Source organism: Mirounga angustirostris, unplaced genomic scaffold (genome assembly GCF_029215605.1).
Source record: "Mirounga angustirostris isolate CCGP_5_RB_7025 unplaced genomic scaffold, mMirAng1.0.hap1 SCAF_6, whole genome shotgun sequence".
Classification (NCBI taxonomy): Eukaryota; Metazoa; Chordata; class Mammalia; order Carnivora; family Phocidae; genus Mirounga; species Mirounga angustirostris.
Genome location: NW_026991714.1, coordinates 80289938 through 80308685, shown reverse-complemented (window position 1 = coordinate 80308685; position 18748 = coordinate 80289938). Strand labels below are relative to the sequence as shown.

General features: G+C 37.6%; 1 protein-coding gene across 1 annotated transcript in view; it reads left to right on the top strand.

The window, feature by feature from the left end:
* RYR2 (ryanodine receptor 2) overlaps positions 1 to 18748 on the top strand; it is a 736030-nt gene that overhangs the window by 332109 nt on the left and 385173 nt on the right. The window contains exon 11 of the mRNA XM_064594590.1: positions 17434 to 17508. Coding sequence (XP_064450660.1) covers positions 17434 to 17508 — 75 coding nt within the window. The remainder of the gene's footprint in view (positions 1 to 17433; positions 17509 to 18748) is intronic.

Genomic DNA, 18748 nt, shown 5'->3' with positions numbered 1-18748 from the left:
GATACTGTTTTTAATCCACAATGATTCAATTACAGTTATTCAGATGTGTCATCTCAAAACATACCTGTTTTCTCTTGTACAGCAATTTGAATAGAAATATCACAGACTCAGCCCCTGAGTGAATACGTAATGCTTCTTTCAGTGCTGGGTAGGCATATACTTCTTGATTTCGCTGTTGCTGTGAAGAGACTCCTGACAGTTTGCTTTAGCACCTGCCCGTAGCTCAGCTGCTCAGCCAAACACCCTCAGAGGCACAGAGAAGAGTGTTGCAGAAGCACAAATTCTACTGTGACCAATGTGTAAATGCAAACACTTATAATTCCACTCTGAAATAACCTTTGAATCCTGGACCTACTTTTCAGTCACTTCAGCTCCTTTCCTTTAATACTTATTGAGGGACTAGTATGGTGTAGGCATTTTGATGTGTGCTGCGCTTAATGAATGAGAGCCAGCCCCTGTCTTTAAGGAACTCACGATCTAGTAAGATCTCCATGCAACATTCAGGAAGAAGCAAATTTTTTTTTTTCAAGATTTTATTTATTTATTTGACAGAGAGAGATAGCAACAGCAGGAACACAAGCAGGGGGAGTGAGAGAGGAGAAGCAGGCTTCCTGCTGAGTGGAGAGCCCTTTGTGGGGCTCGATCCCAGGACCCTGGGACCGTGACCTGAGCCGAAGGCAGACACTTAACGACTGAGCCACTCAGGTGCCCCAGGAAGAAGCAAATGTTATCTGAGAGAGGCCAATCACAATCTTTTTACAAATTAAATCGTAGAAAACATCTCTTACCATTCTACCCTTTGAAGAAGATTAGCAAGGCAGGAATCTTTGTTGATCTTTGATTTTGAAGCAATAAGTTTGTTAGCCTATACGAGTTAATAATATAAGCTTTTCTTTCCACTAATTGGTTTGAATCTGCTATTCACTATCAACTGTAAATAGAAATTGTGTGGGGGTCATTTTCCTGTGAACCTAATTATTTTTCAGAGGACTTGTAGATGGAGCTTCAATATCTAAGGTCTGGTAATATATCAACACAGCTGAACTTAATTTGGTTGGTGCCATGTTGGTGGTAGGACTATCTTTAACTGCCCCATACAAATAATGGCACTTGTCACAAACTACCATTTATTATCTTTATTGGTGATCAGTCTCTTCTATTGATCATCTATTCACTTTTCAGCCAGGACTGCATTATTCATTGCATCATTCAGTGACATGGATATGGGAATCTACACACAAATGCTTATTCTTTTGTATTTGCAAAAGATATAAATGAAGAAAAAAATGTCATGCACTTTACTGTAGGTGAAGGAGAGCAATGAGGTGCCTGCATTGACCACCACTCTGGCTCACTCAGCAGGGTCAGAGGTCTCCCACTTGTATTATTTTGGTGACTCCCGAAAGATTGTTATCTGCTTGTACTTCAAGGAGGGGAAGAAAATATATCTTACTAAATCAGCACACCAACCGGAGTGATAGAAAACTACTTTGGAGCCTGTGAGTCCCACATCCTTGGCTCAGAGCCTTCTGTATTGGAAGCACCTTGACTTCAAATCACTCGACAGGGAAGAGTCCCTATTTTTGTAGCAGGAAGCTGAGCCTTGAAAAACAGCGATTTTCAAAAAAAGAACAGGGTGGTTGTGGGTATCTTTGACAATCTGATGCATGTTATACATTCCTAGAAAATTCACATACTTACCAACATGGAAGATTGTGCCTTTGGGATTTCTGTGATGTTAATGTAGGTTTTCTCACCGAATTTTCCCTGTTATTTTCCCCCCATTTAAGCAGTTAGCAGTACGTGTGCTTTTTTTCCCCTCAAAGGGAAAGTTTGTGACTTCACAGAAAGCTTAAGTTTTGTACGAGATACTTCCCTTCCTGACTGTTATTCCCTAAAGACTAAATTCAAGGAAGTTGTTCTCTCTAGTGTCTTAGAAGGGAGAGAGACAGATTGTCTCTGATAGAAAAAGAAGAAGGGATTTTTCAACTTAAAAGACATTCAGGTGGAACAAATGGATGCCCATAGGCAAAAAAAACCCAAAACCAAAACCAAAAAAATCCAAAAAACTTTGACCCAAACCTCACACTTTATACAAAAACTAACTCCACATGGATCATGGACAGAAATGTAAAACATAAAACTATAAAACTTTCAGAAGAAAAATAGGAAAAAAGTCTTTGAGATCATAGAGTTTTAAAACTTGAAATTAAAAGCACACCTTCATAAAAGGAAAACATTGATCAACTGGACATCATTAAAATGAGAAACTTCTGTAAATATCCACGTGAAGAGAATGAAAAGACAAGTTCTAGAGTGGCAGAACATATTTGTAGGTCATATGTCCTACAAAGGACTAGCACCTAAAAATATATAAAGAACTCTCAAAGCTCAACAATTAAAAAAAGGCAACCTAATTAGAAAAGGGACAAAAGACATGAACAGAGAGGACATGAAGAGTGCGAGTAAGCACATAGGAAAATGCATAGCATCATTAGTCATTGTGGTAAAGGAAGACTGCAAGGAGTGATCAATACACACTAAACAGATTGACCAAGGCACACAAAAATACTGATAGCCAAATGCTGGCGAGGATGCTGAGAAACTGGATCACTCATAAATTGCTTGAAAAGTGGTACAGCTACTCTGGAAAGCATTTTGGCAGTTGCTTCAAAAACTCAACATACAGTACCATATAACCTAGCAATTGCATCCCTGGGTGTTCATCCGGCAGAAATGCAAACTGTGTTAACACAAACACTTATACACAAGTATTTAGCATAAAGTAGCTTTTTTGTAATCTCCAAAAACTGGAATCAGCCCAGCTGTCCTTCAACTAGTGGATGATTGAGCAATCCGTGGTACCACCGTAGCATGGAATATTACTCAGCAACTAAAAGCAGTGCCCTGTTGATACAGCAACTTGGATGAATCTTTACGCAGTTTTGCTGAGTGAAAAATGTCATTCCCAGAATCGTACATACTATATGATTCCATTTCTATAACGTTTTTGAAATGGTAAAATATTAGAAATGGAAGAGATGGTTGTCCAAAGTTAGGGAAGTAGGAGCAGGGGACAGAGGGAAGTGGGTGTAACTATAAAAGGGCGTATGAGGAATCCTTGTGGTATAGGACCTTCCCACCATGAGGATTCAGGAACTAACATAATTGACAAAATGGTGTAGAATTTAATGCATACACACACACACAAATATAAGCAAAACTGGGTATATCTAATAAGATCAGGGGATTGTATCAAAGCCAATATCCTTGATGAAAGACTATTCTATATTTTACAAATATTATTATTAGGTTAAACTAAACAAAGGTTCAAGAACAAAATGTTCAAAAATACTGTTCTGTACTATTTCTTTCAACTGCATGTGAATCTATAGTTATCTTAAACTATTTTTCACCCATCCCCTCACCAACCTCCCTTCTGGAAACCACCAATTTGTTTTCTGGATTTAAGAGTCTGGTTTTTGGGGGCACCTGGGTGGCTCAGTTGGTTAAGCAACTGCCTTCGGCTCAGGTCATGATTCTGGAGTCCCGGGATCGAGTCCCACATTGGGCTCCCTGCTCAGCGGGGAGTCTGCCTCTCCCTCTGACCCTCCCCCTCTCATACTCTCTGTCTCCCATTCTCTCTCTCAGATAAATAAATAAAATCTTTAAAAAAAAAAAAGTCTGGTTTTTGTTGTTGTTGTTGATTTGTCTCTTTTTCCTTTGTTCATTTGTTTCTTAAAGTCTACACATGGGTGAAATCATATGGTATTTGTCATTCTCTGAATTAATACACGTAGCATTATATCCTGTAGGTCCATCCATTTTGTTGCATATGGCAAGATTTCATTCTTCTTTTATGGCTGAGTAATATTCCTTTGTGTGTGTGTGTGTGTATATATATATATATATATATATACACACACACACACATATATATGTTTATATATCACATCTTCTTTATCCATTCATTTATCAATGGACACTTGGGCTGCTTCAATATCTTGGTTATTATAAATAATTCTGCAATAAACATAGGGGTGCATATATAATTTCAAATTATGTTTTGGAGTTTTTTGGGTAAATACCCAGGAGTGGAATTACTGGATCACATGATAATTTTATTTTTAACTGTTTGAGGAACCTTCGTACTGTTTTTCACAGTGGCTGCACCAGTTTGCATTCCCACCAACAGTGCATGGGGGTTACTTTTTCTCTGAATCCTTGCCAACACTTGTCATTTCTTAACCTTTTTTGGTTGTAGCCGTTCTGACAGGTGTAAGGTGATATCTTATTGTGGATTTGATTTGCATTTCCCTGATGATTAGTGATGTTGAGCTTCTTTTTATGTGTCTGTTGGCCATGCATAGGTCATATTTGGAAAAATGTCTATTCAGGTCCTCTGCCTCTTTTTTTAATTAGATTGTTTTTTTGGTGTTAAGTTATACAAGTTCTTTATATATTTTAGACATTAACCCTCATCAGATATATCATTTGCAAATATCTTTTCCCACTTAGAAGGCTGCCTTGTCATTTGTTGATGATTCCTTTCACCATGCTAACGGTTTTAATTTTGATGTAATCCAATAGTTTAACTTTGCTTTGGTTTCCCTTGCCTCAGGAGACCTATCTAGAAAAAATGTTTCTATGGTTGGTGTCATAGAAATTGCTGCCTATGTTTTCTTGTAGGATTTTTATGGTTTCAGTTCTACTTTTATGTCTTTACTCCATTTTGAGTTTATTTTTGTGTATGGTGTAAGGAAGTGGTTCAGTTCCATTCTTTTGCATGTTGTTGTCCAGTATTCTTAAGACCATTTGTTGAAGAGACTGTTTTTTTCCCATTAGGCATTCTTTCCTGCTTTGTCAAATATTAAGTGATCATATAATTGTGGGTTCATTTCTATGGTTTCTATTCTGTTTCATTGATCTATGTGTTTGTTTTTGTGCCAGTACTATTTTGATTACTACAGCTTTGTAATATAATTTGAAATCCGGGATTGTGATACCTTCAGATTTATTTTTTTTTCAAGATTGCTTTGGCTATGTGGGGTCTTTGTGGTTCCATACAAATTTGGGGATTGTTTGTTCTAGTTCTGTGAAAAATGCTATTGGTATTTTGATAGGGATTGTGTTGAATCTGTAGATTGCTTTAGGTAGTATGGATAGTTTAACAATATTGGTTCTCCCAGTCCATGAGCATAGAATATCTTTCCATTTGTTTATGTTATCTTCACTTTCTTTCATCAGTGTTTTATAGTTTTCAGAATATAAATCTTTCACCTCTTTGGTATTTTATTCTTTTGGGTATAATTATAAATGTATTGTTTTCTTAATTTCCCATTCTGCTACTTCATTATTAGTGTATAGAAATGCCAGAGATTTCTGTATATTAACTTTGTGTCTGGATGACTTTACTGGATTCATTGATCAGTTCTAGTAGTTTTCCTGATGGAATCTTTAGAACTTTCTATATATAGTATCATGTCATCTGCAAATACTGTAATTTTTACTTCTTTCTTACCAATTTGGATACCTTTTATTTCTTTTTCTTGACTGATTGCTGCACCTAGGGCTTCCAGTTGAATTATGTTGAATTAAAGTGGTAAGAGTATGCATCCTTGTCTTGTTCTTTTTTTTTTTTTTTTTAAGATTTTATTTATTTATTTGACACAGAGAGAGATACAGAGCACAAGCAGGGGGAGCGGTAGGCAGGGGGAGAGGGAGAAGCAGGCTCTCCGCTGAGCAAGGAGCCTGATGTGGGGCTCAATCCCAGGACCTGGGATCATGACCTGAGCTGATGGCAGCCACTTAACTGACTGAGCCACCACGCAGGCGCCCCTTGTTCTTGATGTTAGAGAAAAAGGTCTTAGTTTTTCACCATTGAGGATGATGTTAGCTGTGTGTTTTTTACATATGGTTTTTATTATGTTGAGGCATGATCCCTCTACCTACCTTGTTGAGAGTTTTTATCATGAATGGATGTTGTACTTTGTCATATGCTTTTTCTGTATCAGTTGAGGTGACCATATGGTTTTTACCCTTTCACTTGTTAATGTGATGGATCATGTTGATTGATTCATAAATACTGAACCACCCTTGCATCCCTGGAATAAATCCCACCTGATCATGATGAATGAATTTTTTAACTTGTTATTGGATGTGATTTGCTAGTATTCTGTTGAGGATTTTTGCATCTCTGTTCATCATGGATATTGGCCTGCAGTTCTCTTTCTTTCTTTCTTTTTTTTTTTTTCCTTTGTACTGTCTTTGTCTTGTTTTGGTAGGAGGGTAATGCTGGCCTTATAGAATGAATTTGGAAGCTTTCCTTGTTCTTCTCTTTTTTGGAATAGTTTGAGAAGAATAGGTATCAGCTCTCCTTTAAATGTTCGGTAGAATTTACCTGTGAAGCCAGTCTCGTCTTAGACTTTCATTGGTTCAGAGTTTTTTGATTACTGATTCAGTTTTGTTACGGGTATTCGGTATGTTCAAATTTTCTATTTCTTCCTTATTCAGTTTTGGAGGGTTGTATGTTTCTAGGAATTTATCCATTTCTTCTGGGTTGTCCAATTTGTTGTCATATAGTTTTTCATATGTTCTTATAATCTTTTGTATTTCTGTGGTGTTGGTTTAAAACAACTTCTAAAACATTTGCGGAGAGGGAGCATTTTTCTGGGTTCTATTTTTAGGATGACCAACTGTCTACTACCTGATTGCTTTCTACTCCCCATTTCATCTCAACTTAGAAGATGGCAAAAAGTCAGAGGCGAGCGGCTGTAAAGTTTTTTTACTTTAGCAGAATGTCCTATGCCTCTCAAGTGAATGGAAAGCAGCAGCCCTTAGCCAGGAAAGGAGCATATAGATGAAAACCGTGTGCATAGGAGATCTAACAAGCGAACTGGTCTTATCCAGTGTTTAGAGTTACTTCAGTACCCTAGCAAGAATAATTAGTTCTTGAATTCCCCACTAGCCTGGTGGACTCAAAGTAGAAAATAATTATATTGTAAAGATAATTTTATTTATTTATTTTTAAAGATGTTATTTCTTTATTTTTAGAGAGAGAATGAGGGGAGGAGCAGAGGGGGAGGGAGAGGAACAGGCAGACTCTGTGCTGGGCTCAGAGACCAAAGTGGGGTATGATCTCAGGACCCTGAGCTCATGACCTGAGCCGGAACCAAGAGTCGGATGCCCAACCAACTGAGCCACCCATGCACCCCTTAGAGATAATTCTAAAAAGTGATATTGGTAATAATAGTAGATAGGTTATTTCAAAGCAGTGTCCCGCTGAGAAAAACTAAAAAAGGTAAACCACCCCCTAAAATCTGTTAGAAGATAGTGGAGAGCAGAAAAAGCAGTGAAAATGTGTGGGGTCAATGTCCCCAAATCCAAGGAGACCAGAGAACTGAGTTTAGCATTTGGAGCAGCCTTTTCTCTCTAGGGGGTTGCAGTGGCTGAGGAGCAGGGCTGTTGGAAGAATGAAGCAGATCAAAGCTGATCCAGGACCCCCCAGAGGAGAGGCACTTTCCAAACTATAGGTATAACTTCAAGAGCTCTCCCCTTGAAGCAGTGGTGAACTGGAAAGAGACCAGCCCTCACACGTATTCAGACTGGGCCTTAAAGAATACTCGTTGCTGTTTAGATCAGGATGATGTGAGATTGCTGGTGATCTTAGACCACTGTACCCGACAGAAGCAAAAAGGTGTATCTTGTGGGAGAAAATAAGACCTAGAACTCAAATGATCTCTATAATTTTATATATACAATGTCTGATCATTAAAATTAAAGGAACTCTTCTGTTTCAACCCCAATTGGTATATGACAGTGAAATTCTGACATGAACTACCCAAAGTTGCCAGACTGTACAAGTTAAGGGCTTAGTTCTCTACAAAACTGCCCTTATCTCAGACTCTAGATACAATTTGGGGGTGGGATCCTTAGTCTATCTGTGCTTCTAACCAACTGGCTACAAATCTGGGGGTGCTCCCAATCTCTTTAGATTCAGGAACTCAGGACAGTGCTATAATTATGATTCCAGTTTATTATAAAGCATACAAATGAGACCACCCAGATGAAGAGATATATAGGTGAGTTCTGGGAGGGCCTGAATGCAGAGCTTCTCTGCCCTCTCCTTGTGGACCAGGATATCTTAAATCGCTGTGTCCACCCTTCAGGGAACTCAGTTGGGCTTTGGTTCCACAGTGTTTTTATTGCAGTTTTATTATGTAGGAATGATTGATTAAATATTTAACTGCATGGCTGAATTCAGTCTCCAGCACCTTTCACTCCCCAGAGGTCAGGCTGGATCAGACTTCCAACCTTCTAGTCATCATTGGTCTTTCCAGCATGGCAGACCCCCATGTTGAAGCTATCTAGGACTGCCGTGAATGAACTCATTAGCCTAAACTGAGTTGTGATCCAGGGCGCTCCTGAATAACAAAGCCACTTCTTTCACGTGGGAACTTGCAAGGGTTTAGAGTCTCCATCCCAGGAACCAGGGACATAGGTCAGCCAATTTGTTTGTCATACAACACAGGCATATAAGATAGGAGTTGACCAAGGAGATAGAAGAAGGCACCTGGGTCATGGATTCACAGATAATAGAATTATCACAAATAGAATTTAAAATACTTATGATTATTATGACCTAAGAGTTAGAAGATGAAATTTGGTAGAGAATTGAAAGCTATAAAAAGGGATCATGTAGGCATTCCTAAACTGAAACTGAAGATTAAAATAACTGATATTAGAAACTCAGTAAATTTAGCATCAGCTTAGAAGTAGCTGAAAAGAGAATTAGTGAACTGGAGATTAGGTCAGAAGAATTCAGACTGAAATACTGATGGTTAAGAGATTGGGTGGGAAATATAGGGGTGCCTGGGCAGCTCAGTTGGTTGGGTGACTGCCTTCGGCTCAGGTCATGATCCTGGAGTCCCAGGATCGAGTCCCACATCGGGCTCCCTGCTCAACAGGGAGTCCGCTTCTCCCTCTGACCCTCTCCCCTCTCATGCTCTTTCTCTCTCATTCTCTCTCTTTCAAATAAATAAAAATTTTTTAAAAAAGAGAGATTGGGAAATATAGAAGAGAAAGTAAGAAAATATGTGGGGAATGATGAATGTTCTATTATATATGTAATTAGAGTCCCCAAATAAAAAGATGAAGAAGGGAGGTGAGCAGCAGGGGAAGGAGAGAAGGAGAGAGAGCAACAACAAGAAAGCTTGCAAATACACTAGGACACAGGCAATATTTAATACAACTGCTTAAGGATTCTGCACAACTGACTAGATATATTAAGTCACAGAGTTAAGAAGGACTGAATCCTAAGTAAGATGGTTAGAAAGAATACTTAAGATCATTAGAGTAAAACTACTGAAAAGTAAACACAAAATGAAACACTTAAAAACATAGCAAAGAAGGTATAGTACCTTAAAAGTGACAACAGTAAGATTTACATCTCCCTTTGTCTGAGAAACAATAGGAGACATGAGATATAATCTTCAAAGTGCTTAAAGAAAATAACTGCCAACCTGACGACCATTTTATCTACTGAAATGACAATTTTTTAAAGATTTTATTTATTTGAGAGAGATTATGAGCAGGGATGGGAGGGGTAGAGGGAGAAGCAGACTCCTTGTTGAGTAGGGAGCCCAGCGTGGGGCTCAATCCCAGGACCTTGGGATCATGACCTGAGCCAAAGGCAGATGTTTAACTGACTGAGCCACGCAGGTGCCCCCTAAAATGACAATTTTTTAAAGCAAAGCTAAGGGAGTTTATTACCAGCAGACCTACAGCAAAGGAAATATTAAAGGGTGTTCTTCAAGTAGAAGAAAATTATCTCAGATATAATTTTGGAGATACAGAAAGGGGAGAAAAGAGCAGAAGGAAGGCAAATATGAGGAAAACTTGTGAAGACTGTTAAGTAAAATGATGATGATGGCAGTTGTAAAGCTTCGTTTTAAAAACTATAGAAAACTGTAGAGAACAAAATTTATTATAATAGCACACGAGTCAGGAGGAGAATAAGTTGAACTAAATGACAGTTCTTGTGTTGTCTGAGAAGTGGTAAAATTAGTAGTAATTAAGTCATATTTTAATAACCAAGCGCACATATTGTATTCTTTATAGTAATCAGGGAAAATACAGTAAAAGGATGTAAAATATTAAGAGGGAAACAGAAATATAATGAAAAAATACTTAATTCAAAAAAAAGGAAGAAAGTTTAGATGGAGTAGGACAAATAGAGAGTAGAAGATTGAATTGAGGTGGCCCCCAAGATTCCTGCCCCCTACTCTATAAGCTCTGTATAATTCCCTTCTTTTTTTGTGTGATGGGACTATTAGTATGGTGGATTTTACTCCCACGATTAGGTAACATTATATAACAAAGCTGGAAAGATGTTGCAAATGTAATTAAGTTTCCCAGTCTGCTGACCTTGAGTTAAAGGGGAGATTTTCCTCGGTGGGCCTGACCTAACCAGGTGAGCCATTAATGGAAGGGACTGAGCCTGCTGAAGTCAGAGATTCAAAGTGTGAAAAAGATTCTTCTGCCAGCCTTGAAGAAGTAAGTTGCCATGTTGTGAGAGGGTCTATGGAGGGGACCACGGGTCCAGGATCTGAGGGCAACCTTTAGTTGTTGAAAGAGGTCCCCACCTGATAGCTGGCAAGAAAACAGGGCCCATACGGCTGCAAGCAAATGACTTCTACCAACCACCAGTGAGCTTAAGAGAATACCTTGAGCTCCAGGCAAGAACGCAGCCCCAACCAACATTTTGATTTCAGCCTGTGAGACCCTGAGCAGGAAACCCAGGTCTGCCACATCCAGACTTCTAACATACAGGCTACAGGATGATAAATGGGTATTGTTTGCAACTGATAAGTCAGTGGTAAGTTGTTACACAATAATAGAAAACTAACAATTCCTGAGTGATACCACTTTAGGAGTGAGGATAACAAAAGCAAAGAAACAAGTAAATATTGAAAATGCTCGGGGTGCCTAGGTGGCTCAGTCATTTAGGTGTCTGCCTTCGGCTCAGGTCATGATTCCAGGGTCCTGGGATTGAGCCCCATGTTGGGCTCCCTGCACAGCAGGGAGTCTGCTTCTCCCTTTCCCTCTGCCCACACCCCCACACTTGTGTGCTCTCTCTCTCTCTTTCAAATAATAAAAAAAAAATCTTTTTATTTATTTTTTATTTTTTTATTTTTTAAGATTTTATTTATTTATTTGAGAGAGAGAGAATGAGAGAGAGCAAGCACATGAGAGGGGGGAGGGTCAGAGGGAGAAGCAGACTCCCTGCCGAGCAGGGAACCCGATGCGGGACTCGATCCAGGGACTCCAGGATCATGACCTGAGCCGAAGGCAGTCGCTTAACCAACTGAGCCACCCAGACGCCCAAAAAAGAAATCTCTTTTTAAAAAAAGAGTTGTCTATATCCTATTGGTTCTTTTTCTCTGAAGAACCCTGACTAATACAGTTATGAAAAACTCCAGACCTCAGCTTTCATCTAGCTGGTTCTGAGATTAAAATTACCAGTAATGTGGGCAGGATCTTTTAGACCAGGGTTTGCACACTGTGGTGTGTGGGTTAAATCCAGCCCACTGCCTGTTTTTCTAAATAAAGTTTTATTGGAACATAGACATGAACATTTCCTTACATATTGTCCATTAATATGCTTTCAGAGTTAGGTAGTATTAAAAAAAAACACGGCCCATTCAACCTAAAGTATTTACAGAAGAGTTTGCCAGGTCAACTCCTTTTCATAGTGGCAGTGAAAGTCCTGGCTGGGCTGTCAACCCCAATGGTCCTGGAGACATGGGGCAGTCCTGTGCTGAGAGCCAAAGTTAGGGTGCCTTCAGAAGTAGATCTTTGCAAGAGGGAGAAGGTGGCTAGGGAAAAAAAAAAAGTATCCTTTTAACCTATGTAATGTGTATATTTTTTTCAGAACTTGAGTTTTCTCTAGTGTCCTGCAATAGATGCCAAAAAAAGTCATATTGATTTGAATGTGAATTTCGAGACCCCAAAGATACAAAATGAAGAATCACTTTATTTGATACATAGAACTACTGGAAGCAAAAGGAGTGTGTAGATCATGGCTGAAAAGGAATGCTAGAACCACATGATTGTACGATAGAAGAATCTAGCAAGGAGTTCGTCTGAATTATGGCCTTATTTCTTTCTTGTGTACTGAGCGATTTTAGAATTTAGGACTTACTATACCTTTGTGTATAAACAAGTATATGATACTATGGTCAGTTCAATTCAACAAACAGTATTGAGTCTTTAACCCTGTATTTGGAAAGATTGAACGTGGCACCATCCTCCTCCTCGTCCTCTTCCTCCACACCCTCAGAGCCCCATTTGCTGTGTAAGAACTCTTCCAAGAGGTCTCCATGGGTTATATCTTCCATTTCTTCCTCACGGTAACCCAGTGACCATTAGCTTCGTTTTGTGTGTGAAAACAATGAGGCATGGAGAAATTCAGTGACTTTGCGTAAGTTCATATAAAGAAGTGACATGTTCAGAAAGCTAGTCCCAATCAAGTATGAGAGGGATTTGTCCCCTTCTCGGTGCCTTGTCATAGATGGGAGCTAAGAATTGTGATGCTGTCTAATGAAGGTCCTCTGTGGCAGCACTCACAAAGTGAAAAAAAGTAGCTTCCTCCAGGGTGAAGGGTTCTCTTGACTGTGTTGAATCTTTTATTAATCATGTTTTATGGTTCTGTGTGAAAGTCCACTAATTGGAATTGTGTGTCTTATAAAATTCTTATAAATATATACCAATAGATGCCAAGCTGTCTCTGAAAAGCTCCTAAGGACGGTGCTCTTATTACTATGCTAATGCTCGTTTTTTTCTGGGCCTCAGATTCTGAAGATGATCTATCCCGGCTGTCAAAATACCTGCTTTTTATTGAAAAATAAGTGGTTCGACAATTGAGATTAGACTTAAATTGTATTTTATAAACCGAAAATGCAAAAGTAGCTCACTACTTTTATTTCAGTGGACAACATTATAATACTTATGAGAAGTGGAGTTGATGACATAATAGGAAGAATTTGTATTTATTAAAAGAATAACCTGGAAGGGCCTCTTCAGGCCATTTAATGTGATCAGCCTGAAATAGGAGCTCCTTAATAAAGCATATTATATGGGGAGATAATGTGTTATGTAGGCATAACTTACAGCCCGAAGCCTGGAAGTTTTCAAAGTATTGTTGAATAAGGCACACACTGATGGCTATTAGGTGTGTGTGTTTAAAAAAAAAAATGTAGTCAGTGAAATTACAGTGACTTTGAGTTTTTCTGATTTATGAAGTGGAAGATTCTTTAGAAAAAAAAAAAATTCTGCTACAAATGATATCAATGGCCAGTTATCTTAACACAGCTTTTTCTTATTAGCGGTAACGTTGTTGTGGTTCATTGCGAAAACAGTCTTTGAGTGAACAGAGAGCTGCATAGTACCTTGTGTTTCATACCCAGTTGACCTTCCCTTAAATTTTGACGTCATTGCCACTGTTTGCACTGAAATCTCCTGGGATGCTGACCTCCAAAGGTGCTATTGCTCTGGGTCTGCTCAATTTGTTAGAGAGTCTTCCTGTTGACAAGAGCACTTGCTAATGATGATCATTTAGTTGTATGGGTTTAAATAGGGTCTCTAATACCATTTGGTAAATTTGTGGGTCTTTAAAACAGTTGTTTTCCTGGATTTTGATTGGATACTTGAGACACCTTGCAAGGAAAAGGGATGATCCCTTCAGAGAACAGGTGTATCTGTCCAGGTGGACCGATTTCTAAATAAGTTTAAATGTCCTTAGTGTCATTTATGATGGACTGATGCTTACTGTATTTAGGATCTTGATATTGGGAGGCCAATTTTCAGTCAGAAATCGCCTATGAATACTTGATTAGACAACCAATAACATGCCATGTATTTATAGGGGGAGACTCTGTATAATAGGAAAGATTTCCCCAGTTGGCAACGAAGAATTGTTAAGTCATCAGATTTTCAGCACTGCCAGTGAAACACTTAAGAAAATACAAAGAAATAATTAAAGGCAGGAAGTCCCTTCAGGAGGCAAATATTCGGGAAGCCAACCAGATAAAGCTAAAAATATTTCAGGTAGGAAGGAGGATCCAGCTTTCCTTTTGACATTATATTGGTGTTTTAAATATTAGTTTCCCCCTGAGTTAAAATATCATTAGATTTCTATGTATATAAAAAATGAAAGGTCATTGTTAAATTCAACTAATAAAGAAAAAGTAATAAAAAATATGTATATAATATATACATAAGGTATATGAATATTACATAAACATTATTCATGCTATTTGTATCTTAGAGTCCATTTAATTCTCAAGCTTAGCTCCTACATAACTTTTATTATGTAATTAGTATTACTAGCGTGGTGTTCATTAATCAGCAGCTTTCTCCATGTTCATACAGAGAATATTTCTGCATGTATACACACATATATGCTGTAGATGTATTTATATTGTACACAAAATGTGTATCATTTACAGTCTTGCACTTTACTTACCTTAATAATATGTCATAGAATCCCTTCTCTTTATTTTCTGTTGGTTTATTTTGTTCTCTGTTTAATCTCTTCAGACAACTCGAGTTTTGTTTTCATTACTTCTTTAATAATTAAGGGATTTCTGGCCTGAATTTTTCAAAGTTTACCTGTGAATCCTGGATTTGTTATGAAGTGTTCTTGTCCTCATTACATTCTAGATAGGGTGTGATTTCTATTTCCTCTTTGACCCATGAATTATTTACAAGAGTTTCTGTGTTTTCCAAGTTGTTAAGTTATAAAAATCTTTTTAGTATTTATTTGCAAGTGCTATTGGTTATAATTAGAAAATATGATGAGTAAAAATAGCTTTAGTTTCAAAAAATCTGATAAAATTTTCTTTATGGCCACATACAAGATCTTTATGAGAGGTCTGATTGATTTAAAAATCTATGTATCTATCTATATATGTATACACACACATATACCTCTATATTTTGTCATTTATTTTTAAGTATATACCCAGAGATTCTAATTTAATATGTCTGAGAATTGTCTGTGCATTGGAGTTGTTAAAGGTTTCCAGGTGATTCTAATATACAACCAAGGCTAAGAATCCCTGCCCTAATAAAATAACGATTCTAGCCCAGTGGTTCTCAGAATATGGACCAGTTGCACCAAGGTTACCTGGGAACTTCTTAGGAATACAAATTCTTGTGCCTTACTCTAGATCTACTGAATTGGGAACTTGGTGACCCAGCAATATGTATTTTAAAAAGCCTGCAAGATAATTCTCATGCTCGCTAAAGATTGAGAACCACTGATCTATACCAGTAGCTCCACAGTGGGGTTGGTTTTGTCCCCAAGAAGACATTTGGTAACATCTGGGAACAGTTTTGGTTATCAGAACTGGGGGGGGCGGGGTGGTGGTGGAGGAGACAGCTACTGCTGACATTTGGTTGGTCGGGGCCAGGGATTGGGGCACTGGGCAGTCACCCACAGAAGAATTATCTGCCCCCCAAATATCAGTAGTGCTGCTGTATAGAAATTGATCTGAACCATGATTTCCAAACATGACTTTCTCATGACCACCAGTTGGAGGGCTTTTAAAAATCCTGACTCCAGATGCAGTTTAATTGGTCATTGGTTAGGGCATGTCATCACGTTTTAAAAAGCTATCCACGTAATTACATCTGCAGCATGATTGAAAACCACCACTATGGCATTGCTCATCGGTACATGTAAAACTCTTATAATGGATGGATCAAACTGATTCTGAAACTGCCATTCAATTTTAATATAAAAAGAGAGAAGTAGTCATTATTACCTTCAGATGTGTTGTAGCAGGGAGTATAAAACACTAGATCTAGAAATCTAACTACCGTGTTAGAGGTACATGTTAAAAACCACTGTGAGGATGTCATTGGTAAAATCCAGAATGTAGAAACTCTAAGACAAATGATAGAGATTTTTATCAAGAAATAATGCCAACAAGCAAAAAAGAAGGGAGAACTGTTCTTAAAAGAAATTTAAGATACTTAGCCAATTTGTGCATCTTGTTTGGATCTTGGTTTGAAAGAGCAACAGAAAAACAAAACATTTCTGAGAAGATGGAAACTTTGAACATAAAATATGATATTTCATAAAAGTGAATTTTATGCATGTGTATGTATTTTTTTTTTTTTTTTTGGAGTTGATGTGGAGGGGTAACTAGAGGTTATAGGTAAAACAAGATTGGCTCTGTATTGATCGTTGTTGACACTGTGCTGGGTATATGGAGATTTATTATAATAATCTCTATACTTTTGTGTATTTGAAAAATTCCATAATAAGAACAATAAGAAGGAATATCTAAGTATATGCGAGGAAAAGCAGGTGAGAGAGAGTGGTGTTAGAAAAACTGTCAAGACAGTAGGTGTTTACACAGTGTAAAAAATAAAAACAAAACCAACAACAGTCCATTGGATTTGGGACATGAATGCCATTTGATGGCCTTAGCAAATCTGTTTCATTGGAGAAGTGGGTCTGAAAGCAAGATTGGAATGCACAGAGAAGTGAGAGGGTGATCATGAGGCAGATTAAGGGGATGAGCAGGAGAGGAGAATATGGTCAAGTGTGTTATGTTTGAGATAGAATAGGGTTATGTGTGTTTGAGTGATGAAAGAGATCCAGTAGAGACAGAGACCATGAGTCTCAGGGAGGAAACAGGTAGTATGTGTAAGCATTGGTTTCCTTAAAACCATCTCAACGAGTTGGCACAGAGCTTAATTTGGGTAATGTATATAAATTACTTAGCGTTACTTCTACCGTATTAAATTATCGTAATGAGAGCTTTGGAATTTGCGTATGTGTGATGCTCATTCTAAGTTACTTCTCTTCTTGTGTGTGTGACTTTTTTGTTGATGTTTATATTTTTGGTGATCCTTATACTTTTCTTTTATCCTTTTGCAGATTGTTATAATAAAGCACTAAACTTAGTTATGTTCTTGTGTTTCTTTACAATGTGTTATATATCTAGCACAGAATTTAGAACCACAAATAATTATATGTGTGTATTGAAATAATAAGATATTAAACTATATGTAAACTCATAGCTGAGTACTTTTATGGACATAAGTTAAATAAGTAAAGTGAATTAATTTACTGGGCGAGACGGAGGGAGGGAGAGTCGGACAGGGGAGAGGCAAAGGGAATGAATGGGAGTGGAGGGAGAAAATGATGAGAGAATATGATTGTTTATTCAGGGCAAATTTACATTGATCACTGTTGCTGTTATTTCTGTTATTTTTATTTCCAGCTATACTAGCTCATGCCAAAAAGTATAACTTGAAAGGCTTTCCATTTGCTTTTCTCTTGTAATTGACTTGAGAAAACAGAGTCCAAGAATGACACATGTTAAAATTGGGCTTTTTTTTTTTTCTTTTTTTAACCAGAACTGTTCACTATGAAGGTGGCGCTGTATCTGTTCATGCACGTTCCCTATGGAGACTAGAGACACTAAGAGTTGCGTAAGTAGAATTTGTAAATACAGCTGAGTGCTTCACGTGTAGTAAATACTTCCAGTGCTGTGGACTTGAGCTTTTATGTGAAAGCTCACACTAAGAGCTACAGCAAACAAGCAAATGAAACACTGAGAAAGCGGTGGAGTGTTTCTTCTTGCCCTTCTGCCTACCTTTATTTCGCTTTCTTTAGCCTAAATTCACTGCGCGGTATCCAGTAATTCTATATGACCTGCTCCTGTCTTTAGCCTGATTTGTTTTGGTAACATCCTCTCATCCCCGTCTGTGCATCTCCTATCAGAAGGTGCTCCTAGGACAGAGTGACGGAAGGTTTGGAAAGAGGACAAATGGTTTGCAAGCCTGTTACACATTTCAGGCCTGACATTGTCTGGGTTTAACAGTCTAAAGGCCCATGTAAAACAGGAAACTTGAACATGAACGAGAGTGCAAGGGTCGTTACTGACAGCCATTATCCTTATTTACAAACACCGTGTTGATAGCTGAGTAAGAAATCTGGATTGCAAGACAAAGTCACTGTGTATATACAAACAAATATATATATTTCATATTCTTTTTTTTTTCCTTTTTGGTGGCTTCAAAGAGTTGTTCAGAGGTTGACTTTTAGTTCCTATAGATAATGCAATGATGATAAAGTTGTCCTTTTGAGTTATTTTAAGTAGAATTAAAATATTAGATTTTTTTTGTTGGTTGGAAGGCTCGTGCCTTTGCCTACAAAGCAATAAGTTTCCAGTGTATTTGTTCCCAATTACATTACACTTTTAGGAAATTATTGATTTAAGGTTATAGTTCCCATGAATGGCTGTAGGGAACTATCTTGTATAGAATAGCTAGCTTTGTAAGGCCTACTCTTTTGAGATTATTGCTTATCTAAGGATGATTAAAATAGTTTAGGGGTCTTCAGTTGTTTTGGCTTAGGTATACCATACATTAGTTTTGAAAAAATTTGAAAGGTGCATCCTTGAACATTGTAAGGTTTGAGATATACATTTTTCATTATAGTTTTTTTTTTCATTATCAGTTTAAATAGATGCATAGAATATAACTTATGGTGTATTAGAGGTAGTGATATTTTAAAATGAAATGAGCATACCACTCTTTTAAAAGTATCTCATTGACTCTAAATACTGCTATGATTTAATACCCATCTTTGTTTATTTAAAAATACTTGGACATAGTCTTCCTTAACAGTAGAAATTATTTTTTAATTTTATTTTATTATGTTAGTTTA